The sequence below is a fragment of the Oncorhynchus kisutch genome, linkage group LG27, assembly GCF_002021735.2.
Source record: "Oncorhynchus kisutch isolate 150728-3 linkage group LG27, Okis_V2, whole genome shotgun sequence".
NCBI classification, from domain to species: Eukaryota; Metazoa; Chordata; class Actinopteri; order Salmoniformes; family Salmonidae; genus Oncorhynchus; species Oncorhynchus kisutch.
Genome location: NC_034200.2, coordinates 3315871 through 3342951, shown reverse-complemented (window position 1 = coordinate 3342951; position 27081 = coordinate 3315871). Strand labels below are relative to the sequence as shown.

The following is a 27081-nucleotide window of genomic DNA, read 5'->3' as shown; positions in this document are numbered from 1 at the left end:
CTAAGCATCGGCTTATGTCGCTTAATTAAGCCCAGGGTCGGCCCTGAGTGCACTACTTTGGACCAGAGCCCTATGGTCAAAAGTAGTGCACTATGTAGGGAACAGAGTTCTACAAATTGTTTTGCTAATGTGTTTTAATGCATGAGTGAGTGAAAGAGGGATTGCATTTCGCTAATGGATTAAATTAAGAATGACAGACTTGTAAACACATAACACTTACGTTTTTTCTGGCAGAAAACTAGTCATTACTTTTGCTGTCCACATCATGGCATTTCATATCTTGAAAAAATTCAATAGGATCCGATTAAAATAATGCTTCTGAAAGAAGAGGTAAATTCATACTCAATCGTGGAGTTTAGATTTAATTGAAGCAGGGTACACAGCAACAAAGAAAACTGGTAGGGAGATTGACAAATCATTATACTTCATACCGGTGCAGTTCACTTTTTAACAGTACAAAAATAAAGATTCTATATTTTCACCACAAAAGCAATTGTGGCAAATTACTTTGAGTCAAAGAGTAAAGAAAGCATAGAAATAAACTAGTGAGAATATATATTGCCTCTATTCATGTTTATGGCATATAAAACTTTACACTTAAGGTATCTAAATCACACTGTATGCTACAGAACAATGAATTTGTTAGTCCAGTGATATGGCTCTCTGGGTAACTCTGCAGTTAAGCTAATTTGCCATTGAAAAGGCAGCAAACATTTCAAAACAGGAATGTGCTTTACAATAGCCCAAATGGTATCAACTGCCCCAGAAACAAAAAAATGACTACTTTTAAATACATCGTTAGCTGTGCATATGAGAAAAAAATAATTAAAATAAATCAGAGGATACAGTATGCCTTGTCATTAGAAAATATAGTAGAGACAGTAATCATGTAACAAATCATAGCATACATTCTTGCTCACACAAAAACAATCATGTTAGCGAGTAACAGAGTGTTCTGGTTGGGATATTGTGGAAGCTAGGGGGTACACACATTTGCCATACAAAAACAAATATTTTTAACAGGTAGAATGAAAGAAAGGCTTAGCAGTCTTGAGCACAGAGTGTATACCGGGTTTATATTTGCACTTGGTGAGAGATGCAACATCAAATTTCGAAACATATTTACCATATTTGAGCAGTGAATACAGAAAATTGGGAGAGCATCCATGTGAAAACTACACAAACAATCCTTATTCAACAAATATACTTAAATACCCATGTACATAAGGATACATACATAACAAGATTAAATCAAACTCATAATAATAACCCCACTCCCTAACAGATCATTTTGACAAGCATTTATTACACTTAGGCTTAAACCTAAGATTTCTAATGTAGGAATAAGAACTCATTTTTGTCAACATATTTGTCTGCAAACCGAAATGAGATATTGCACCTCCCTGAACAGAAAACAAAACGATAACACAGAAGAATAACAGGATTAAATAAGAAATTAGACACCATACCAGGAATTTAGTACAAAAGAAAAAACTTTTTTCCAACAATAATACATTACATTTCAATCTCTCAACAAAAAAATGTCTACGTAAAAACACAAATCATCACAAGCACATGTTTAAAACATAGTTTACAAAAACAAAACTGTCATTATACTCAATACTCAAGACTGCTAAGCCAATACCATTTTATTGCTAAAACTGGACAAAATAGATTATACTGCATTTTGTTCAAAGCCACACCGATACATTTTAAGTTCAAGTTTGATCAAAAAAAAGAAAGTTATATTCTCAAGACCAGAGGGTATTCCAAATTGCCCAGTAAAATATCAGTTTTTAGGTAAAAAAAGAAAAGAAAATAAGAAAAAAGAAAAGAAAAAGATTTTCGTTAATTATTTTTTGTTATTCTATAGCTAGTGCATTACAAAAAGGAAAGGTAAGCCGCAAAGTGTTGAAAATATACTTTAGAAACCTCAATAGTACTGTTAATAGTTCTGTTTTCATCATCTCAATGATTCCAAAATCTTCATAAGATGGGCGTCCACTCTAATGCTCCTGAAAGATATTACAAAGAGGAAAATGTTATGTTGTTTACCATGCATTCATTCATGCAACAGCACACACCAATACACGCATGCCTGTAAACATTTCAAGACTTGGCTTTAACATATACAGTGCCTTCAGAAAGTACTCCGACCCAATTTTCGGGCTACCCAAGAGGAAATGCTGGCATTACAGAGGCAAGGGGGGGGTCCATGCGAGATTAAGGCAAAAATGATCAACCGGAAACCTCTTCCCTCCATTCTACTGGCGAATGTAGTCACTCGACAAAAAGATGGATGACCTCCGATTGTGGATTTGCTGACAACGGGACTCTCGAAACTGCAATATCCTTTGCTTTTCTGAAACATGGTTCTCGGACAAGATACCCCCATGGCTATCCAACTTAATGGATTCTCCATTCACAGGGTGGACAGGACAGTGGAGTCGGGGAAATCGAGGCGGGGAGGGGTTTGCCTCCACATCAACTCCAAGTGGTGTGCTAACGCCAGTGCGGTGGAAGTGTCGACCCACTGTTCACCGGTCTTGGAATACCTGATGGTCAAATGCCGACCCTTCTACCTCCCGAGGGAGTTTTCAGCTCTTATCGTGACTGTTGTATTCCACCTGGATAAGAGAAATAACTAGCTGGCACTTAACGAACTGTGCAAAGCCATAAACAAGTAAGAAAACCTACACTTCCGTTCAAAAGTTTGGGGTCACTTAAGAAAGGTCCTCGTTTTGGAAGAAAAGCACATTTTTTGTCCATTAAAACTAGACGTCGACCGATTAATCGGCAGGGCCAATTTCAAGTTTTCATAATCGGTAATCGGCATTTTTGGATACCGATTATGGCCGATTACATTGCAATCCTGGAGGAGACTGTGTGGCAGGCTGACCACCTGTTACGCGAGTGCAGCATCGAAAGGACCTTGCGGCTGCAAGGAGCCACGGTAAGTTGCTAGCTAGCATTAAACGTATCTTATAAAAAACAATCAATCTTCACATAATCACTAGTTAACTACACATGGTTGATGATATTACTAGTTCATCTAGCTTGTTCTGCGTTGCAAATAATCAATGCGGTGCCTGTTAATTTATCATCGAATCACAGCCTACTTCAAACGGGTGATGATTTAACAAAAGTGCATTTGCGAAAAAAGCACAATCGTTGCACAAATGTACCTAACCATAAACCTCAATACCTTTCTTAAAATCAATACACAAGTATCTATTTTTTAAACCTGCATATGTAGTTAAAATAAATTAATGTTAGCAGGCAATATTAACTAGAGAAATTGTGTCACTTCTCTTGCGTTCAGTGCAAGCAGAGTCAGGTTATATGCAGCAGTTTGGGCCGCCTGGCTCTTTGCAAACTGTGTGAAGACCATTTCTTCCTTACAAAGACCGTAATTAATTTGCAAGAATTTTACATTATTATGACATAACAGTGAAGGTTGTACAATGTAACAGCAACATTTAGACTTAGGGTTGCCACCTGTTAGATAAAATACGGAACGGTTCCTAGAGGTCGACCGATGAATCGGAATGGCCGATTAATTAGGGCCGATTTCAAGTTTTCATAACAATCGGAAATCGGTATTTTTGGGCGCTAATTTTTTCCCCACGCCTTTATTTAATCTTTATTTAACTAGGCAAGTCAGTTAAGAACACATTCTTATTTTCAATGACGGCCTAGGAACGAGGCAGAACGACAGATTTTGACCTTGTCAGCTCGGGGGATTCAATCTTGCAACCTTACAGTTAACTAGTCCAACGCGAATGCAGTAAGCCAAGGTAGGTTGCTAGCTAGCATTAAACTTATCTTATAAAAACAATCAACGACTGTCGTTGCTCCAATGTGTACTTAACCATAAACATCAATGCCTTTCTTAAAATCAATACACAAGTATATATTTTTAAACCTGCATATTTAGCTAAAAGAAATCCAGGTTAGCAGGCAATATTAACCAGGTGAAATTGTGTCACTTCTCTTGCGTTCATTGCACGCAGTCAGGGTAAATGCAACAGTTTGGGCCGCCTGACTCTTTGCGAACTAATTTGCCAGAATGTTACGTAATTATGACATAACATTGAAGGTGTGCAATGTAACAGGAATATTTAGACTCATGGATGCCACCCATTAGATAAAATACGGAACAGAATAAACGTTTTGTTTTCGAGGTGATAGTTTCCGGATTTGACCCAAGGCTCGTATTTCTGTGTGTTTATTATAGTTAAGTCTATGATTTGATAGAGCAGTCTGACTGAGGGGTGGTAGGCAGCAGCAGGCTCGTAATAGTCAAAGGTATATGGTTTAGAGAGAAATAGTCGACGCGTTATAATTCCTGTAATAACTTGTGGCTGAACTTGAAAGGGGTTCCTTTGTTATTTTACCGTTCATGTCTTCCATAGAGAATGTCTTGATCTACTTCCAATAAGGTCTGTGTTTCGTTCAGGCTTAAACGCCTCTGCATTTTGATACCCGTGTAAATATCACTAGGATAAGGTAATGTTTGTCCAAATATTTTCTTAAATCCACTCTACAAAAAAAATGATCTTCGCTTATATTTAGCCAATATTGATCAGAGTTACCTTGTCCTATGGGTATCTACACAGTTATAAAATTGGCAAGGTGGTGTAAGCTACCTACACGAAACACAGACCTTATTTTAAGTTGATCTAAAAAATAACTTATGGAATAAATGAATGAAGGAACCGCTTTTCAGATTTTGCTAGAAGGTGTCATGGGAATTTTGACTCGCACTTTGGTAGTCAATTCTTACCATGTCCATTATTAAAATAGGATTTCATGAATATAGAAATTACAGTTTTTGTTTTCAACATTCATCACAGGTAACTTAAACTCTATTTTTATTCAAACAGTTGAGAGTATGTCTCCTAAGCAGACTCTTCAGTATCATTGTCACTTCAGAGCGGTGTGTGTGTTTTACAGATGGCAGAGAAAAGCAGAGCACAAGTGTGGGTATTACATGGAATTGGCACCAGGGAAAGCAAGGTCTTATTTGTGATAAAGATGTAAGCATGGGGTCAGCAACGGCTAAATCAAAAAATACCACCAACCTGTGGAATCACCTTAAGAACACCCATCCAAAAGCCCATAATATGTATTATATTAAGTTAAAATAAAAGTGTTCATTGTTCATTCAGTATTGTTGCAATTGTCATTATTACAAAATATTTATATATATATATAAATATATATTTTAAAATCGGCAGATTAATTAGCATCGGCTTTTTTTGTCCTCCAATAAATGGGTATTTGCGTTGAAAAATCATAATCGGTCGACCTCTAATAAGGACATCCAAAGGTATCCAAAGGTATATGAAATACAAATGGTATAGCGAGAAATAGTCCAAAAATAACTACAACCTAAAACTTCTTAACTGGGTGTCACACCCTGATCTTTTCCCCCTGTCCTTGTGATTGTCTCCACCCCCTCCAGGTGTCGCTTATTTGCTCTGGTGTATTTATCCCTGTGTTTCCTGTCTATCTGTGCCAGTTCGTCTTGTATGTTTTGTCAAGTCAACCAGCGTGTTTTCCTGTACTCCTCGCTTCTATTCTCTTTTTGCTTGTCCTCCCGGTTTTGACCCTTGCCTGTTTTCTGGACTCCGTACCCTGCCCTGACCTCAAGCCTACCTGCCACTCTGTACCTCCTGGACTCTGAACTGGTTTTGACCTTTTCCCTGTCCATGACCATTCTCTTGCCTACCCCTTTTGGATTGATTAATAAATAGAAAAGACTCAAACCATCTGCCTCCGTGTCTGCATCTGGGTCCCGCCTTGTGCTCCTTTACCGGGAATATTGAAGACTCATGTTAAAAGGAACCACCAGCTTTCATATGTTCTCATGTTCTGAGCAAGGAACTTAAACGTTAGCCTTTTTACATGGCACATATTGCACTTTTACTTTCTTCTCCAACACTGTGTTTTCGCACTATTTAAACCAAATTGAACATTGGTACCGGCATTTTTTGGTCCTCCAATAATCGTTATCGTCATTGAAAATCATAATTGGTCGACCTATAATTAAAATAACATCAAATTGATCAGAAATACAGTGTAGACATTGTTAATGTTGTAAATGACTATTGTTGCTGGAAACGGCAGATTTTTTTTATGGATTATCTACACAGGCATACAGAGGCCCATTATCAGCAACCATCACTCCTGTGTTCCAATGGCACGTTGTGTTAGCTAATCCAAGTTTATCATTTTATAAGGCTAATTGATCATTAGAAAACCCTTTTACAATTATGTTAGCACAGCTGAAAACAGTTGGTCTGATCAAAGAAGCAATAAAACTTTATACTACTTGAGTATCTGGAGCATCAGCATTTGTGGGTTCGATTACAGGCTCAAAATAGCCAGAAACAAATAACTTTCTTCTGAAACTCGTCAGTCTATTCTCGTTCTGAGAAATTAAGGCTATTCCATGCGAGAACTGGCTCTAACCAGAATAGAAAGGGGAGTGGGAGGCCCCGGTGCACAACTGAGCAAGAGGACAAGAACATTAGAGTGTCTAGTTTAAAAACAGACACCTCACAAGTCCTCAACAGGCAGCTTCATTAAATAGTACACCAGTCACAATGTCAACAGTGAAGAGGCGACTCCAGGATGCTGGCCTTCTAGGCAGAGTTGCAAAGAAAAAGCCATATCTCAGATTGGCCAATAAAAAGAAAAGTTAAAGATGGGCAAAATAACAGACACTGGTCAGAGGAACTCTGCCTAGAAGGCCAGCATCCCATAGTCGCCTCCTCACTGTTGACATTGTGACTGGTACGAAGCCTGTGGTATGTGCCAGAGTCCCCAGTCCATTATGGATTACGAAGGAAGATCCAACTATGATCTGTTCAACGATGCATCTCTACCAGACAAACTTTGACAACAAAATCGTGCCGGGTGTGATGGCCGTCATCGACCCAGAACTCCGCTTTCCGAGGTCAAGGTGAAAAGGTTATTTAATCACATCAACACCCGCAAGAACGCGGGGCCCGATGGTATTCCAGGGCACTTTCTCAGAGCATGCGCAGAAAAGCTGTCAGGCATATTATAGGTACTTTCAACCTCTCCTTGTCCTAGTCTGTAATCCCCAAATTTTAAGATGACCAGCATCATTCCTGTCCTCAATAACGCTAAGGCTTTATGCCACAATGACTACCACCCTGTAGCACTCACCTCTGTAATCATGAAGTGCTTTGAGAGGCTGATTATGGCACACCAACTCCACCATTCGAGACAGACTCATTTGCCATACCGACCCAACAGATGCGTAGATGACACAATATCAATTGCTCTCCACACTGCCCTCACCCACCGAGATAAGAGGAATACCTATAAGAGAAGGCTCTTCATTGACCACAGCTCAGCATTCAAAACCATTGTCCCCTCCAAGCTCGTCACCAGCTTACGACTCTGGGTCTGCAACTGGATCCTGGACTTCCTGACAGGTCGACCCCAGGTGGTGAGAGTAGGCAACATCAGCTCTGCCATGCTGACCCTCAGCACATTGGCCCCACAGTGGTGTGTGCTGAGTCCCCTCCTGTTCACCCACGACAGCTTGGCCACGCATGACTCCAACACTAGATAATGGCGCTGGAGGGGATGACTGCTGTTAATGTTGCTGCTACCGTCTCTTATGACCGAAAAGAGCTTCTGGACATCAGAACAGTGATTACTCACCTCGAACTGGACGAAGATGTTTTTCTTTAATGAGTCCGACGTGAAGGATATACTGCTTCCCGGAGACCAGGCCCAAATCCCCATCTTTCGCGTTAAGAAAAGAAGGAAATACAGGGGGCGGAGGTCTGGGTGCCTTGTGAGAATTTGTTGGCGAGTGAGTAAACCACCACTACCCTCTGTATTACTGGCCAACGTGCAATCATTGGAAATCCAACTGGATGATCTACGATTAAGACTATCCTACCAACAGGACATTAAAAATGAATATCTTATGTTTCACGAAGACTTGGCTGAACAACAACTCGGATAATATAGAGCTGGCTGGCTTCTCCATGTTTTGGCAGGACAGAGCTGCTACGTCTGGTAAGATGAGGGGCGGGTGTGTCTGTCTTTGTCAATAACAGCTGGTGCACGATATCAAATATGAAAGTCTCAAGTTATTGTTCGCCTGTGGTAGAAAAGCTCATTATAAGCTGTAGACAACACTATCTTCCAAGAGAGGTCGCATCTATATTACTCGCAGCTGTCTACTTACCACCACAAACCGATGCTGGCACGAAGACCGCACTCAACAAGCTGCATAAGGCCTTAACAAACTATAGTTTTGGCAGTTAGGACATCTACTTTGTGCATGACACAAGTAATCTTTCCAACAATTGTTCACAGACAGATTATTTCATTTATAATTCACTGTATCACAATTCCAGTGGGTCAGAAGTGGGTCTTCCAACTGGACAATGACCTTGAGCATACTTCCAAAGTTGTTGCAAAATGGCTTAAAACTTCTCTAGGATAGGGGGCAGCATTTGGAATTTTGGATGAAAAGCATGCCCAAATTCAACTGCCTGCTACTCATCCCCAGAAGATAAGATATGCAAGTGGGACGTTACCGTCCCAAATATCCCAGAGAGGTTAAGGACAATGAAGTCAAGGTATTGGAGTGGCCATCACAAAGCCCTGACCTCAATCCCACAGAAAATATGTGGGCAGAACTGAAAAAGCATGTGCGAGCAAGGAGGCCTACAAACCTGACTCAGTTACACCAGCTCTGTCAGGAGGACCGTCTACCCGAGGAAGAGGAGAAGGAAACTCCCCTCTCAGACAATTACGGGTACGGCTAAGTAGCTGTTCTTAGGAAACAGCCCATTGAAGCAACAGACAAGAAGGACATTGTGCCCTTTGGTGGACAATCAGAGCAGGTAAAAGGAAAAGCCCACCAAACCAACACTCTTCTGAAGGAGGGCTATCTCTGACAGAGAAACAGCAAATGGCATTCAACCAGTAAAAACATTCATTACCTCTTTTTCCGAACGGGCGGCTGTTTGGGTGAAAGGTATATGATTAATGTGAGGACAGTCCTAGAATGTATCCCTTTGTCGCTCTCGCTCTTCCCCCTCTCCATCTAACGTTATGTTGTAACAAGCCATCATATCTTGTCAGTCCACTTTGTCTCATGTAAGTGTGTATTCGGTCTTATTATTTAGTTAGCTAATAGATAAATAATTAAACCAATTTGTATGGTAGGCAGTGATCAGTAAAGCTGGGGTTCTTGCAGATCCAAGAAGGTTACGACAGTTCAGAATGAGACTTACATGAGGTAATGATTAATACGTGACTTATCGATATATAACATATATCTTCTAGAGTTGAATTCGGGAGATGGTAACTCGTTAAACAACTTCTTCCGTGGTGCCCCAAATTCCTAATGAGTTAATTATCTGTTACACGAATAAAAAAATCTAATAAAAAAGTTTTTAAATCGGGTAACAATTAAACGTAGTTAGTGGATTAAATAAATCATCAGATTAATGAAAGTCAAGTCACGACAACACTGACAGAACAACAGAGTTCATTGTATGAGATGGGAGAACTTGCAAGAAGAACAACAGTCTCTAGAGCACTTCACTAATCTGAGCCTTATGGGAGTGGCCAGATGGATGCCACTCCTGAGAAAAAGGCACGACAGTTCGTCTGGAGTTTGCAAAAAGGCACGTGGTCTGTGGTCTGATGAGACAAAATTGTAACTTTGTCCTGGACGCAAAGCAATATGTCTGGAGAAAACCAGGCACAGCCTATCACCCTCTTAACACTATCGCTACCATGAAGCATAGTGTTGGCAGCATCATTCTGTGGGGATGCTTTTCAACGGCAGGGACTTGAAGACTGGTGAGGAGAGAGGGAACAATGAATGGTGCCAAATACAGGGAAATCCTTGATGAGAACCTGTTCAGAGTGCAAACGACCTTAGACTGGGGTGAAGACGTACGTTCCAAAAGGACAATGACCCCAAGCATACAGCCAAAGCAACGCTGGAATGGCATTAGAACAATAATGTGAAAGTCCTTGCGTGGCCCAGCCAAAGCCCAGACTTGAATACCATTCAAGCCACCAAGCTGTTCACCGGCGCTCCCAATCTAATTTAAGAGTTTGAGAAAATCTGCAAGAAAGAATGGGACAAAATCCCCAAATCCAGATGTGAAAATCTGATAGACATACCAAAGACGACTCAAAGCTGTAATCACCGCTAAAGGTGCTTCTACATTCAGGGTTATGTAAATTACATATTTCCTATTCAATAAATTTGCTAAAAGGTCTAAAAACAGGGTTTCACTGTCATTGAGGTATAGTGTGTAGTCAATTTATTCCACTTTGAATTCAGGCTGTAACACAACAAAATGTGTAATAAGTCCAGGGGTATGAATACTTTCTGAAGGTACTGTATGTTTAAAGGCAGTGCTGTGCTGAGAGGCAGACACAGTGCTGTGCTGAGAGGCAGACACAGTGCTGTGCTGAGAGGCAGACACAGTGCTGTGCTGAGAGGCAGACACAGTGCTGTGCTGAGAGGCAGACACAGTGCTGTGCTGAGAGGCAGACAGTGCTGTGCTGAGAGGCAGACAGTGCTGTGCTGAGAGGCAGACACAGTGCTGTGCTGAGAGGCAGACACAGTGCTGTGCTGAGAGGCAGACACAGTGCTGTGCTGAGAGGCAGACACAGTGCTGTGCTGAGAGGCAGACACAGTGCTGTGCTGAGAGGCAGACACAGTGCTGTGCTGAGAGGCAGTGCACTGTTTAGGGGTAGAAACAGAGCAATTTAAAGACTGAGGCAGAGACAGAGCGGTTTAGAAGCATAGCTGTTTAAAAGCAGAAAATCTGTTTAGAGAAGCGAGAGACCGAGCTGTTTTAGAGGCAAAAACAGAGCGGTTTAGAGACAAAAATAGAGCTGTTAAGAGAGAGGCACATAAACTCAGCAAAAAAAAGAAACGGCCCTTTTTCAAGACCCTGTCTTTCACAGATAATTCGTAAAAATCCAAATAACTTCACAGATCTTCATTGTAAAGGGTTTAAACACCGTTTCCCATGCTTGGTTCAATGAACCATAAACAATTAATGAACATGCACCTGTGGAACGGTCGTTAAGACACTAAACAGCTTACAGACGGTAGGCAATTAAGGTCACAGTCATGAAAACTTAGGACACTAAAGAGGCCTTTCTACTGACCCTGAAAAACAGCAAAAGAAAGATGCCCAGGGTCCCTGCTCATCTGTGTGAATGTGCCTTAGGCATGCTGCAAGGAGGCATGAGGACGGCAGATGTGGCCAGGGCAATAAATTGCAACGCCCGTACTGTGAGATGCCTAAGACAGCGCTACAAGGAGACAGGACAGACAGCTGATCGTCCTCGTAGTAGCAGACCACTTGTAACAACACCTGCACAGGATCGGTACACCCGAACATCACACCTGCGGGACAGGTACAGGATGGCAACAACTGCCCAAGTTACACCAGGAGCGCACAATCCCTCCATCAGTGCTCAGACTATTCGCAATAGGCTGAGAGAGGCTGGACTGAGGCTGGACTGAGGGCTTGTAGGCCCTGTTGTAAGGCAGGTCCTCACCAGACATCACCGGCAACAACGTTGCCTATGGGTACAAACCCACTGTCGCTGGACCAGACAGGACTGGCAAAAAGTGCTGTTTGTGGTTTTGTCTCAACGGGGGTGATGGTCGGAGTCGCGTTTGTCGTCGATGGAATGAGCGTTACACCGAGGCTTGTTTTCTGGAGCGGGAATGATTTGGAGGTGGAGGGGCATCATCGGACTGAGCTTGTTGTCATTGCAGGCAATCTCAACGCTGTGCGTTACAGGGAAGACATCCTCCTCCCTCATGTGGAACGTTTCCTGCAGGCTCATCCTGGCATGACCCTCCAGCATGACAATGCCATCAGCCATACTGCTCGTTCTGTGCATGATTTCCTGCAAGACAGGAATGTCAGTGTTCTGCCATGGCCAGCGAAGAGCCCGGATCTCAATCCCATTGAGCACGTCTGGGACCAGTTGGATTGGAGGTTGAGGGCTAGGGCCATTCCCCCCAGAAATATCTGGGAACTTGCAGGTGCCTTGGTGGAAGAGTGGGATAACATCTCACAGCAAGAACTGGCAAATCTGGTGCAGTCCATGAGGAGATGAGGAGGAGCAGCACTTAATGCAGCTGGTGGCCACACCAGATACTGACTGTTACTTTTGACCCCCCCCCTTTGTTCAGGGACACATTATTCCATTTCTGTTAGTCACATGTCTGTGGAACTTGTTCAGTTCATGTCTCAGTTGTTGAATCTTATGTTCATACAAATATTTACACACGTTAAGTTTGCTGAAAATAAACGCAGTTGACAGTGAGAGGACGTTTCTTTTTTGCTGAGTTTACAATGCTGTTTATAGACAAAAGGCTGTTTAGGTCATGTTTAGAGAAAGTTGTTTAGAGGCAGACCGAGCTGTCTAGAGGCCATTGTGAGTACAGGTTTGGCTGTGTTGTACATTACCTGAAGACCTGGGCCCTGGGTTGCCTGTGCACCCGGCCAGAGGTATGCTCCCTGCTGCCTGTAATACTCTGCCACAGCCGCACTGTATTCTGGGAGCGAGCTCTGCTGCTGAGATGTCTGACCTTTTAGGGCACAAGCGTAAAGACATTGTGAGAAAACAGCATCAAATAACTCTTATCACAATCATATTTGTAACCTTGACTATGTCTAAAGACAACTGACAAAATTAATGAGCCTACAATTTCTTATATTAATCCTCCCATGCTTTGCTGTAGTCATGGACAATAATCTGAGCATGGGTATTTTGGCCTGCAAACACAGAAAGGGCCATTAAGGTGGACATGGAGAATCATAATCTGCGCTAAATGCTGAACCTCAAGCTTTGATGCAGTTGCACTAAATTGTCACAATAAAGCAAAGTTACTGAAAAACAAAACTCTGAATATTGCATTTTTGTCGAAAAGTCACATGGGTAAGACAGGGTTTGTACGGTCTCATGAGCACTTGCCTAGCTTTTTATAATACTGCTCCCATGCTTTAGAGTAGTCCATCTGGCCTGCTTGGGGTCCATTGTGACCTGTACCCAAATAATACAACATTGTATTAAACATATGACAAATACCAGTGTATTTAAGATGGGCTCCAACATTTGGGGATATGTTCTCTAACATTTGGGGATATGTTCTCTAACATTTGGGGATAAGTATTTGCTTTGCAGCATTTGGCCCAAAGCTGTCAGAACTCACTTGATTCGGTGAATAGTAGTCAACTTATATTTTAATTTTCCTCAGAAGCCCTTCTGACAATTTCCTGACAATTGTTTTGTTATTTGTAGAACATTTCTGTTTCGCCAATGAAATTGGTTCAAGCCATAATAGACTAACCCCTTCAATTGGCTTACAAGCAAAAGAGGAGTGGATGAACTCTAATGTGTACCTACTAGACCTGGTTCATTCTAGGGCTGCATGATTAATCCAATTCACATCGAAATTGGAGGCTGTGTGCGATACTTTGAAATACCCCTCAGCCGCGTGCAACATCTATAGTTTCCTCATTGTTACTTATGATTTTTCGGATGTTCGAGTGGTCTCTCACTGTCCTCCGGTTTCCACTAGTGACCACAGCCACAAAGTCAAAATTGACTATATTGTAAAGATGAATGAAAACAAACATTGCTTTTTGGTCTTGATTTAAGGTTAGGCATAAGGTTAGCACAATGGTTAGGTTTAAAATCAGATTTTAAGATAAATAGTAGAAATAGGTAGGATTTATGATTTTGTGTCAATACAGGATTAAGAACTATCGCTGGTCAGATGTAGCAGGGCTTGAAAACTAATACGTATTAAAAAAGGGAAACCCAGCCGCGAGCTGCCCAGTGAGGCGAGCCTTCCAGATGAGCTAAATGTCTTTTATGCTCGCTTCGAGGCAAGCAACACTGAAGCATGCATGAGAGCACCAGCTGTTCCAGATGACTGTGTGATCATGCTCTTGGCAGCCGACGGAAGCAGACCTTTAAACAGGTCAACATTCACAAAGCCGCAGGGCTAGACGGATTACCAGGACGTGTACTGAAAGCATGTGCGGACAAACTGGCAACTTTCAACATCTCCCTGACTAATTATAATACCTACATTTCAAGCAGACCACCATAGTCCTTGTGCTCAAGGAAGAGAAGGTAACCTGCCTAAATGATTAACACCCCGTAGCGCTCACGTCATTAGCCATGAAGTGCTTTGAAAGGCTGGTCATGGCTCACATCAACATCATCATCATCCCGGGAAACCCTAGACCCACTCCAATTCGCATACCTCCCCAACATATCCACAGACGACACAATCTCAATCGCACTCCACACTGCCCTTTCCCACCTATACAAAAGGAACACCTATGTGAGAATGCTGTTCATTGACTACAGCTCAGCGTTCCAACACCATAGCGCCCACAAAGCTCATCACTAAGCTAAGGACCCTGATGGGCCGCCCCCAGGTGGTAAAGATAGGCAACAACTTAGTCCCCTCCTGTACTCCCTGTTCACCCACGACTGCAACACCATCATTAAGTTTGCTGATGACACAAACGTGGTAGGCCTGATCACCAACAACGATGAGACAGCCTATAGGGAGGAGGTCAGAGACCTGTCAGTGTGGTGCCAGGGCAACCACCTCTCCCTCAATGTGAGCAAGACAAAGGATCTGATCGTGGACTACAGGAAAAGGCAGGCCAAACAGGCCCCCATAACATCAACCGGGGTGTAGTGGAGTGGATCGGTATGGGAGCGCCAAGTCTATGACCAAAAGGCTCCTTAGCTTCTACCCACAAGCCATTAGACTGCTGAACAATTAATCAAATGGCCACCCGGACTATTTAAATTGACACCCCCTATTTGTTTTTACACTGCTGCTACAAGCTGTCTATTCTCTATGCAGTCACTTTATCCATACCTACATGTACAAATTACCTCGACTAACCTGTACCCCCGCACATTGACTCAGTACCCAGTGTATATAGCCTCGTTGTTATTTTATCGAGTTACTTTTTATAATTTTTTACTTTCGTTTATTTTGTAAATATTTTCTTAACTCTTTCTTGAACGGCATTGTTAGTTAAAGGGCTTGTAAGTAAGCATTTCACGGTAAGGGCTACCTGTCGTATTCGGCTCATGTGACAAATACAATTTGATGACCCTGTCCTCCTGCACCCGCTTCGAACACACACCAAGACCGCCCCCTGCCACTCAAGCAGGTAGTACAGTTCCCGACTGTCCAAAGTTATATTCACACTGTCCGTGTGCAGTTCTTATATTAATGCATGCGGTATTGCAAACAGACTTGTCCAATTTGTGAAAACAATGCAGCTTTCCAATTGCTTCTTAATATGCATCGACATCTATAATATGCATCTACTTTGTGAATCTTACTCTCTGAAAAAAGCTTGTTAGTTGAGGTACTTTTTTTTAGCACACTGTATCTAGCCACTAATGCTAATTCGACTGAGCTAAATAAATGTGGTATTAAATGTGGTATTAAATTATTTGACCAGATAAATTGACTGAGAATACATTCCTGTTTACAGCAACGACCTGGGGAATAGTTATAGGGCAGAGGAGGGGGGTGAACCAGCAAGCTTCAGCGGCCAGCTAGCAGATGGATGCAAGGTGGTATGCTGCTGGCAAGACATTTGGCTCACAAACATTAGCTATCTAATACAGACTGGTACCAGTGGTGGTGGAGATCTGAATGTAACGCAACGACATGTTCTGAATGAAAATCCTCTGCTTTTTCATTCATTGCAAAACACCGTATTCCAAGTGCCCACTCTATTCCAAACATCGAAATAGAAAATTATATTTCCTTAAGAAAATGTGTGCTTGCTTGTCTTGAACTATGGTTGTGAAGAAAGTTGTCATGGGATTTAAAAACCTTCGTTGTAGTAGTAGTAGTAATGGTGGTAGGCTACTGACTGCAGTAGTTAAGAAGAAGTACGTAATTGCAAATCATATTAATCTTTGGTGAAATATTATTTTGTCAGAATCGTGCAGCCCTAGTTCATTCCCACCTTTTTATTTATTTTACCTTTATTTAACCAGGTAGGCAAGTTGAGAACAAGTTCTCATTTACAATTGCGACCTGGCCAAGATAAAGCAAAGCAGTTCGACAGATACAACGACACAGAGTTACACATGGAGTAAAACAAACATACAGTCAATAATACAGTATAAACAAGTCTATATACAATGTGAGCAAATGAGGTGAGATAAGGGAGGTAAAGGCAAAAAAGGCCATGATGGCAAAGTAAATACAATATAGCAAGTAAAACACTGGAATGGTAGTTTTGCAATGGAAGAATGTGCAAAGTAGAAATAAAAATAATGGGGTGCAAAGGAGCAAAATAAATAAATAAATAAAAATTAAATACAGTTGGGAAAGAGGTAGTTGTTTGGGCTAAATTATAGGTGGGCTATGTACAGGTGCAGTAATCTTTGAGCTGCTCTGACAGTTGGTGCTTAAAGCTAGTGAGGGAGATAAGTGTTTCCAGTTTCAGAGATTTTTGTAGTTCGTTCCAGTCATTGGCAGCAGAGAACTGGAAGGAGAGGCGGCCAAAGAAAGAATTGGTTTTGGGGGTGACTAGAGAGATATATCTGCTGGAGCGTGTGCTACAGGTGGGAGATGCTATGGTGACCAGCGAGCTGAGATAAGGGGGGACTTTACCTAGCAGGGTCTTGTAGATGACATGGAGCCAGTGGGTTTGGCGACGAGTATGAAGCGAGGGCCAGCCAACGAGAGCGTACAGGTCGCAATGGTGGGTAGTATTGGGCTTTGGTGATATCACAGTGCAATCCGTTTTAGACTGCATCCAATTTGTTGAGTAGGGTATTGGAGGCTATTTTGTAAATTACATCGCCAAAGTCGAGGATTGGTAGGATGGTCAGTTTTACAAGGGTATGTTTGGCAGCATGAGTGAAGGATGCTTTGTTGCGAAATAGGAAGCCAATTCTAGATTTAACTTTGGATTGGAGATGTTTGATATGGGTCTGGAAGGAGAGTTTACAGTCTAACCAGACACCTAAGTATTTGTAGTTGTCCACGTATTCTAAGTCAGTGCCGTCCAGAGTAGTGATGTTGGACAGGCGGGTAGGTGCAGGTAGCGATCGGTTGAAGAGCATGCATTTAGTTTTACTTGTATTTAAGAGCAATTGGAGGCCACGGAAGGAGAGTTGTATGGCATTGAAGCTTGCCTGGAGGGTTGTTAACACAGTGTCCAAAGAAGGGCCAGAAGTATACAGAATGGTGTCGTCTGCGTAGAGGTGGATCAAAGACTCACCAGCAGCAAGAGCGACCTCATTGATGTATACAGAGAAGAGAGTCGGTCCAAGAATTGAACCCTGTGGCACCCCTATAGAGACTGCCAGAGGTCCGGACAGCAGACCCTCCGATTTGACACACTGAACTCTATCAGAGAAGTAGTTGGTGAACCAGGCGAGGCAATCATTTGAGAAACAAAGGCTGTCGAGTCTGCCGATGAGGATGTGGTGATTGACAGAGTCGAAAGCCTTGGCCAGATCAATGAATACGGCTGCACAGTAATGTTTCTTATCGATGGCGGTTAAGATATCGTTTAGGACGTTGAGCGTGGCTGAGGTGCACCCATGACCAGCTCTGAAACCAGATTGCATAGCAGAGAAGGTATGGTGAGATTCGAAATGGTCGGTAATCTGTTTGTTGACTTGGCTTTCGAAGACCTTAGAAAGGCACGGTAGGATAGATATAGGTCTGTAACCCCTTTGAAGAGGGGGATGACCGCAGCTGCTTTCCAATCTTTGGGAATCTCAGACGACACGAAAGAGAGGTTGAACAATAGGGGTAATAGGGGTGGCAACAATTTCGGCAGATAATTTTAGAAAGAAAGGGTCCAGATTGTCTAGCCCGGCTGATTTGTAGGGGTCCAGATTTTGCAGCTCTTTCAGAACATCAGCTTAATGGATTTGGGAGAAGGAGAAATGGGGAAGGCTTGGGCGAGTTGCTGTTGGGGGTGCAGTGCTGTTGTCCGGGGTAGGAGTAGCCAGGTGGAAAGCATGGCCAGCCGTAGAAAAATGCTTGTTGAAATTCTCAATTATGGTGGATTTATCAGTGGTGACAGTGTTTCCTATCTTCAGTGCAGTGGGCAGCTGGGAGGAGGTGTTCTTATTCTCCATGGACTTTACAGTGTCCCAGAACTTTTTTGAGTTAGTGTTGCAGGAAGCAAATTTCTGCTTGAAAAAGCTAGCCTTGGCTTTTCTAGCTTCCCTGAACAGCTGCATATCACGGGGGCTGTTCGATGCTAATGCAGAACGCCATAGGATGTTTTTGTGTTGGTTAAGGGCAGTCAGGTCTGGGGAGAACCAAGGGCTATATCTGTTCCTGGTTCTACATTTCTTGAATGGGGCATGTTTATTTAAGATGGTTAGGAAGGCATTTTAAAAAAAATATCCAGGCATCCTCTACTGACGGGATGAGATCAATATCCTTCCAGGATACCCCGGCCAGGTCGGTTAGAAAGGCCTGCTCGCAGAAGTGTTTCAGGGAGCGTTTTACAGTGATGAGTGGAGGTCGTTTGACCGCTGACCCATTACGGATGCAGGCAATGAGGCAGTGATCGCTGAGATCTTGGTTGAAGACAGCAGAGGTATATTTAGAGGGGAAGTTGGTTAGGATGATATCTATGAAGGTGCCCCGTGTTTAAGGCTTTGCGGAGGTACCTGGTAGGTTCATTGATAATTTGTGTGAGATTGAGGGCATCAAGTTTAGATTGTAGGATGGCTGGGGTGTTAAGCATGTTCCAGTTTAGGTCGCCTAGCAGCACAAACTCTGAAGATAGATGGGGGGCAATCAGTTCACATATGGTGTCCAGAGCACAGCTGGGGGCAGAGGGTGGTCTATAGCAGGCAGCAACGGTGAGAGACTTGTTTTTAGAGAGGTGGATTTTTAAAAGTAGAAGTTCAAATTGTTTGGGTACAGACCTGGATAGTAGGACAGAACTCTGCAGGCTATCTTTGCAGTAGATTGCAACACCGCCCCCTTTGGCAGTTCTATCTTGTCTGAAAATGTTGTAGTTTGGAATTAAAATGTCTGAATTTTTGGTGGTCTTCCTAAGCCAGGATTCAGACACAGCTAGAACATCCTAAATAAGTCTTATGCCTGGATGGTGTTTAACACTAGCCAACCACACCTACTGCTGGGTCAGAAACATCTAAACATGTTTGTGGTGGTGTTTAACACTAGCCAACCACACCTACTGCTGGGCCAGAAACATCTAAACATGTTTGTGGTGGTGTTTAACACTAGCCAACCACACCTACTGCTGGGTCAGAAACATCTAAACATGTTTGTGGTGGTGTTTAACACTAGCCAACCACACCTACTGCTGGGTCAGAAACATCTAAACATGTTTGTGGTGGTGTTTAACACTAGCCAACCACACCTACTGCTGGGTCAGAAACATCTAAACATGTTTGTGGTGGTGTTTAACACTAGCCAACCACACCTACTGCTGGGTCAGAAACATCTAAACATGTTTGTGGTGGTGTTTAACACTAGCCAACCACACCTACTGCTGGGTCAGAAACATCTCAACATGTTTGTGGTGGTGTTTAACACTAGCCAACCACACCTACTGCTGGGTCAGAAACATCTAAACATGTTTGTGGTGGTGTTTAACACTAGCCAACCACACCTACTGCTGGGTCAGAAACATCTAAACATGTTTGTGGTGGTGTTTAACACTAGCCAACCACATCTACTGCTGGGTCAGAAACATCTGAACATGAACGCATCTCTCCTGTCCTATTCATGCTCATTTAGGCTCCGGTGTGAAGTCCCGCCAAGGGACAGATTTATGATTAGCTTCCCCTCCCCCAATCCTAACATAAACCACTAAGGGGTAAATGCAAAACTGACCCAAGCACAGCAACCTCTACTTTACTGATTACTGAGCATTGCCCTGAGAAGATGAAATACCCTGGACAATTCAAACTCTGTCTTATCTGCTTGTAAGCATTTATGAGTCTTACATTTGAGAGATATTTGTAAGACACTGAAATTAGCCACATTTTGCAGAGTCCATCTTTATATGTCTATTTCATATAAACTCTGCGCAAAATTGTTTCAAAACTATTGCTGTAGAGTTTAGCCTGGTGGAACCAGCCTGATCGCTGCATTCACCTTTGGTTTCAATGATGAATGCCACTTGGGCTCCCAAGTGGCGCAGTGGTTTAAGGCACTGCATCTCAGCTTGAGGCGTCACTACAGACAACCTGGTTCGAATCCAGACTATCACAACCGGCCGTGACTGGGAGTCCCATAGCCCCTGGGAGTTTGGCCGGTGTAGGCTGTCATTGTAAATAAGAATTTGTTCTTAACTGACTTGCCGAGTTAAATAAAGGTTAAATAGATTTTTTTTATGCAGAGATCAGGCTGGTTCCATCAGGCTAGCAGAGTTGATGTTAATCGCAATACAAGAAAGGGTTACCAAATGTTTACAGGCTGTGCTTATGACGAGCTGTTGAGCAAAAGGTGACTTACTGGGGTCCTGCTGGCCTTGAGGCTGCCATGTTTGGTAAGTAGTCCCCCATCCTCCTGTCATGAAGGTCTGGGCTCCACTGCCACAACTTATCAAGACAGAAATCAGAAAGAGCTACAGCAACACAAAAAAATGCATATAGGTACAACCGACAGGGGCGAACAGAAAGTCTGACTTACTTTTGATGAGTTGCAGGGCCTTGAGTGAAAGGGCTAAATCCAAAATTATTGTTGCTCACTATTCCTGAACCCTGAAAAAAAAAACGATACATTCAACACTGTTAACCAGAGTAAATAACACCAGGTTGAATAAGTTGAAATCACGGCAGTATTTATTTAGTCGACTAACAGTTAATAATTAAAACGTTTAGAAAAGTTTAACAATTTGCCTAGGTAGTCCTGTTGACTTATCACTAGAACTGCCAGGCCTTTCAGCCTATAAGTATCTGCTAGAGAATGTTAGCATACGCCTGGCATCGATGGACCTCCCATTCTAACAGTCTAATAAACAAATGACATATACAGTGCATTCCGGCAAGTATTTAGACCCCTTGACTTTTTGTGATGTTACAGCCTTATTCAAAAATTAATTTATTTAATATATATATTTTTTTAAATATGTAAATACTCAATCTACACACGATACCCCATAATGACAAAGCGAAAACAGGTTTTTCTTTCCTTCTTTACATAAGTATTCAGAGCGTTGCTACGAGACTCTAAATTGAGCTCTAGTCAGGAAAGAGGGAAAGATGAACGGAGCAAAGTACAGAGACATCCTTGATGAAGCTCAGGACCTCAGACTGGGGTGAAAGTTAACCTTCCAACAGGACAATGATCCTAAGCACACAGCAATGCAGGAGTGGCTTCGGGACAAGTCTCTGAATGTCCTTGAATGGCCCAGCTAGAGCCCGGACTTAAACCTAATCGAATATCTCTGGAGAGACCTGAAAATAGCTGTGTAGCGACGCTCCCCATCCAACCTTACAGAGCTAGTGAGGATCTGCAGAGGAGAATGACAGAAACTCCCCAAATACAGGTGTGCCAAGCTTGTAGCGTCATACCCAAGCAGACTTGAAGTTGTAATCGCTGCTAAAAGTGCTTCAACAAAGTACTGAGTAAAGGGTCTGAATACTTATGGAAATGTGATATTTCAGTTCAGAACATTTCTAAAAACATTTTTTTTTCTTTGTCAAACTATTTAATCCATTTTAGAATAAGGATGTAACAAAATGTCAGGGGGTCTGAATACTTCACGAATGCACTGTTATGCTATCAGAAAAACAACAATTTGGTTGTGTTTATGAAGGTCTTAGGTAACAGAATAAAAACATATTTTTAAAATAAATTAATAGCATTTTCAGTAGTTTCTTAACAACCAAAAACCACTAGTTCAAGAGTTAAATCCATCAAAGAAATTTGTTCTAATTTAGTTAGTGCAGGTCTAAAGAAACATTGTGGAAATAAGAACATTTATATTTTAATCAGATTACTAGTCTTTGCTTAGTGGCCTGAGAAACACTGTCGCGCGAGTGCTGAACGCATGGACAGTGCTATTATTCAAAAGTGATGTTTGGAAATAGAGCTGCACCTCTAGAATATTGAGAGTTATTTGACAAGTAGAATCTGCAAAATATGCTCTTTCTGATACGTTTAACCTGCATGAGACTCTTGAGGAGGATTTGATAAAGGAGTTGCTCCTTTCCCTGCCTCTGTCAATTCCAAGCTGCACCCATCTCATCATGTACAATCTGGCAACTGATAATATTGTCACTCATCAGACTATTGCCAATTTAATCTAACTCTTATTAAGTGTGAAATTTGTTTTGGTTTAATTTAGGTGTAGTTTTAAAAATGGGCCGGCTTCGCAGGCTGTCTGGCATCATTCGCTTCCCGTCGCTCATCAACTCGGATAGAGTCAGGGATCTGTTCTGCATCATTCTAAAGGCCTACTGTAACACGCATCATTCAATCCCGTCGCTCATCAACTCAGATAGAGTCAGGGATCTGTTCTGCATCATTCTAAAGGCCTACTGTAACACGCATCATTCAATCCCGTCGCTCATCAACTCAGATAGAGTCAGGGATCTGTTCTGCATCATTCTGAAGGCTGTACCATGTTTCCCTTACAATATACTTGATTAGTACTAGAGTTATAGTAAATACAGTCTAGTAACATCTTCATACAGAGAATGTTATCAACCGGCAAGGCACGGAGACAAATTATTTGTTATAAACACGAGTGCCAACGCTGATAAACAGGCATAACACAAATTTAAAGAATTGAATTGCATAAAGAAATATTTGTGAAAATATATTTTCAGGACAAGATATGAAAACAAGTAATTTATTGGTTGTATCAGACTCTGTATTGAGCCTTTACGCATGAATTCATTCAGTGAGGAGAGAAATACGTACAAAATCAAACGCCAGTGGCCAACGGCAGATGTAGTGTTAAAGGCACTTGGGCTTGGGGGAACTTTTTCCAACAACTACTTACTCCGATCTTGTCATCGATGAGCTGGCGTGCTAGTTCCATCTGTTGCGGGGTGCCTCTGATGGAGAAGATGCGGACATTGGGGTCGGTGTTGTGAGGGGGGTTCCTCTGCAGCTCCACGTGGGCTCCAGACTGCTGGTTGATGCTCTTGATGGTATCTCCGCCTGGACAGACAGCACATCACATCACATGAGACTATGCACGGCTGGGAATAACACATCCTTGGTCATTCTTTGAAATATCGTAATGTGCAAGACTCTACTTGAAGTTTGTAAATTAAAACAGTGCAGTTCTCTCAGTTGGACTGTATCAATATGGTACAAATTAAACATTAATTAACTAGTTCTTTTATTGCTTTGAGAGTATTTTCCATGAGAAGCAACCATAATGTCATAAATAAGATGAGAAGCAACCATAATGTCATAAATAAGATGAGAAGCAACCATAATGTCATAAATAAGATGAGAAGCAACCATAATGTCATAAATAAGATGAGAAGCAACCATAATGTCATAAATAAGATGAGAAGCAACCATAATGTCATAAATAAGATGAGAAGCAACCATAATGTCATAAATAAGATGAGAAGCAACCATAATGTCATAAATAAGATGAGAAGCAACCATAATGTCATAAATAAGATGAGAAGCAACCATAATGTCATAAATAAGATGAGAAGCAACCATAATGTCATAAATAAGATGAGAAGCAACCATAATGTCATAAATAAGATGAGAAGCAACCATAATGTCATAAATAAGATGAGAAGCAACCATAATGTCATAAATAAGATGAGAAGCAACCATAATGTCATAAATAAGATGAGAAGCAACCATAATGTCATAAATAAGATGAGAAGCAACCATAATGTCATAAATAAGATGAGAAGCAACCATAATGTCATAAATAAGATGAGAAGCAACCATAATGTCATAAATAAGATGAGAAGCAACCATAATGTCATAAATAAGATGAGAAGCAACCATAATGTCATAAATAAGATGAGAAGCAACCATAATGTCATAAATAAGATGAGAAGCAACCATAATGTCATAAATAAGATGAGAAGCAACCATAATGTCATAAATAAGATGAGAAGCAACCATAATGTCATAAATAAGCACAAAAATAGCAGTGTTGTATTTTTTTGTCATTAAAGGAAAATACCACTCCCTGTTTTTTGGTATTTGTTTCATTAGTCCACTGTTGATACAGAAATGTTTTGCATGTCAGAAATCAAGTTTTCAAGATGTAAAACGTTCAAAATACAGAAAGTTTCACATACTTGATTGCTGACATGCAAAACATTTTTAGGACTGTATCAACAGTGGACTAATGAAACAAAAAACATTTTTAGGACTGTATCAACAGTGGACTAATGAAACAAAAAACATTTTTAGGACTGTATCAACAGTGGACTAATGAAACAAAAAACATTTTTAGGACTGTATCAACAGTGGACTAATGAAACAAAAAACTAAATATACACTGAATAAAAACAAACGCAACATGTAAAGTGTTGGTCCTATGTTTTATGAGCTGAAATACTAAATCCCAGAAATGTTCCACAAAAAGCTTATTACTCTCAAATGTTGTGGACCAAATGGTTTATGCCAGCAGCCCTCCGGATGCTGGCCCGCTTCTGGAACCGAGGCTGAGAACGTTTAAAAATAGAAAGAAAATAAACTGCTACATTATAATGCTATGTCAGAACATCAAAAGGTAGGTTACTTGAATATCAAATCGATCTCCTTTAATGCCGGGGGTACAATACACGACTTCCCAAATCCTAAAATCTCTGAGCCTCTCACATTAAACGACCGTCTTTCCAGTAGTTTGTATTGCCAACTTAGTGGAGTGCAAACTAAACAGGGGGGGGGGGGGGGGGGGTCACACACTAGAAGATTCTTCATTTGGTTGTGATACCACGCTGATTCACGAAAACAGTATGATGTGTTTAGATGTTTAACCTAGCTAGAACCAGCTGTGGTTTAAAGTAGCCTCAAACGTTTTCAGTAAGACATTAACGCTTCCATACAGAGTTGAAATATCTAGCCAATACATTTTGAATTGAATAACATTGCTTGTGAATTTCAGAGCTGTAACGATCTGACACTTTGGATAAAGGCAAGTGGAAACGTATGCTAGTTGTAGTCTAAACATTCTGGGCAATATGTCATCATCTCACAGGCTTCTTCTCTAGCGAGCTCTCGCTATTGCTGATCACAGTTCTCAAAACTTGTGATTGCACATCTCACACTAAATCAAATCAAATTTATTTATATAGCCCTTCTTCAGCTGATATCTCAAAGTGCTGTACAGAAACCCAGCCAAAAACCCCAAACAGCAAACAATGCAGGTGTAGAAGCACGGTGGTCAGCAATAGCGAGAGCTCGCTAGAGAAGAAGCCAGTGAGACGGTGGGAAAAACTCCCTAGAAAGGCCAGAACCTAGGAAGAAACCTAGAGAGGAACCAGGCTGAGGGATGGCCAGTCCTCTTCTGGCTGTGCCGGGTGGAGATAATAACAGAACATGGCCAAGATGTTCAAATGTCCATAGATGACCAGCAGGGTCAAATAATAATAATCACAGTGGTTGTAGAGGGTGCAACAGGTCAGCACCTCACAGGTAAATGTCAATTGGCTTTTTTTCATAGCCGATCATTCAGAGTATCTCCACCGCTCCTGCTGTCTCTAGAGAGTTGAAAACAGCAGGTCTGGGACAGGTAGCACGTCCGGTGAACAGATCAGGGTTCCATAGCCGCAGGCAGAACTGTTGAAACACTACATGTGCTATGCAGATTGTGAAAATACCAGGATGTCTGGGATGGCTCAAAGACAGGATAGGTAGCCCTCGGATCTAGACTCAGGCCCACTCACATTAAACAAGTGTTGGTGACGGCCGCGCACCTCAAGTAGGCAACGGCATGGGGATTTTGTATAGAGTATGAACTGAGGGGGAAAAAAGCAACCAATAACATTTCTAACAAAAAATATAAAATATAGTAAGAAACCTTTTCCTAGTTGGTCTGGATTTTTGTCTCTCATTTTGTCTGTCATAGTTGAAGTGTACCTATGATGAAAATTACAGGCCTCTCGTCTTTTTAAGTGGGAGAACTTGCACAATTGGTGGCTGACTAAGTACTTTTTTGCCCCACTGTAAGTGTAACAAATGTATAACCACATCACACTTTGGAGAGGGTTTATAAAATGTGGTATAACTGACACAACCACCAATGTCAAATGTGACACAACGCACTGTTAAATATGACAAACCTGTGCTTTATAAATCATATTAAATTGAGGCTTAACAAAAGCATATAACCCTGTCATGCCTCTTGGTAGAGCATTGCAATGCAAGGATATTGGGTTTGAAACCTGTAATCACCCAGGTATGGCCGTTTAAAATCTGTTAATATTTTTTGCATACTTCACTTTTTTTTCCCAAGTTCAGTTTTCCAGGTTTCGGCTTTCCCAAATTTCAACAAACCCTGGTCTATACAGTATGTCACAGAAAACCTAAAGTGACTGATCCAAGTCAGCCAGAACCAACCCATAAAGTAGCACATGTGAGGGGTTACATTTTACTCTTACAAGCTTTTCAGATTTCAACATGTTCAAATTTGTATACCTTACACCTTAGATCAGTGTTACCCAACTCTGGCTCTAGAGTACCCCTAACATCACATATTTTTGCTGTACAAACGGACAACAACAAAAAACTGACAGGTAAAATGTGAAGTTTTGCAAGGGACAGGTCATGGATTCTATTAAGGGCCATGGTAACAGGAGACATATGGTCTAGGGTTTGGGAGAAGCTAATCACAGTCATTGTTTTGAAAAAAGTTACACAATTTAACTATTTTCCAAGTAATGCTTCTCTGTCATTGGATAATCTTATTTTTCGGGAAAAGAAGACACCAGGCAGACTTAGTGTGTAAATCTTAATGCGGAACATAGAAAATAGTTAATTGCAGTTTAATTTCTCGTCAGGCACACCCAGGTATAGTA

The 27081-nt window shown here is 41.6% G+C and overlaps 1 protein-coding gene across 2 annotated transcripts in view; it reads right to left on the bottom strand.

Annotated features, from left to right (window-relative positions):
• Positions 1-331: 331 nt before the first annotated feature.
• Positions 332-27081, bottom strand: part of LOC109883585 (far upstream element-binding protein 3) — a 65026-nt gene continuing 38276 nt past the window's right edge. The window contains exons 13-18 of one of the 2 annotated variants that reach the window (XM_020475616.2): positions 23076-23236; positions 20756-20826; positions 20579-20664; positions 13030-13098; positions 12522-12643; positions 332-2015 (exon numbers count right to left, since the gene is read on the bottom strand). In XM_020475616.2, coding sequence (XP_020331205.1) covers positions 2007-2015; positions 12522-12643; positions 13030-13098; positions 20579-20664; positions 20756-20826; positions 23076-23236 — 518 coding nt within the window. In that variant the 3' untranslated portion in view covers positions 332-2006. The remainder of the gene's footprint in view (positions 2016-12521; positions 12644-13029; positions 13099-20578; positions 20665-20755; positions 20827-23075; positions 23237-27081) is intronic. The other variant, XM_031806549.1, reaches the window with a different exon arrangement.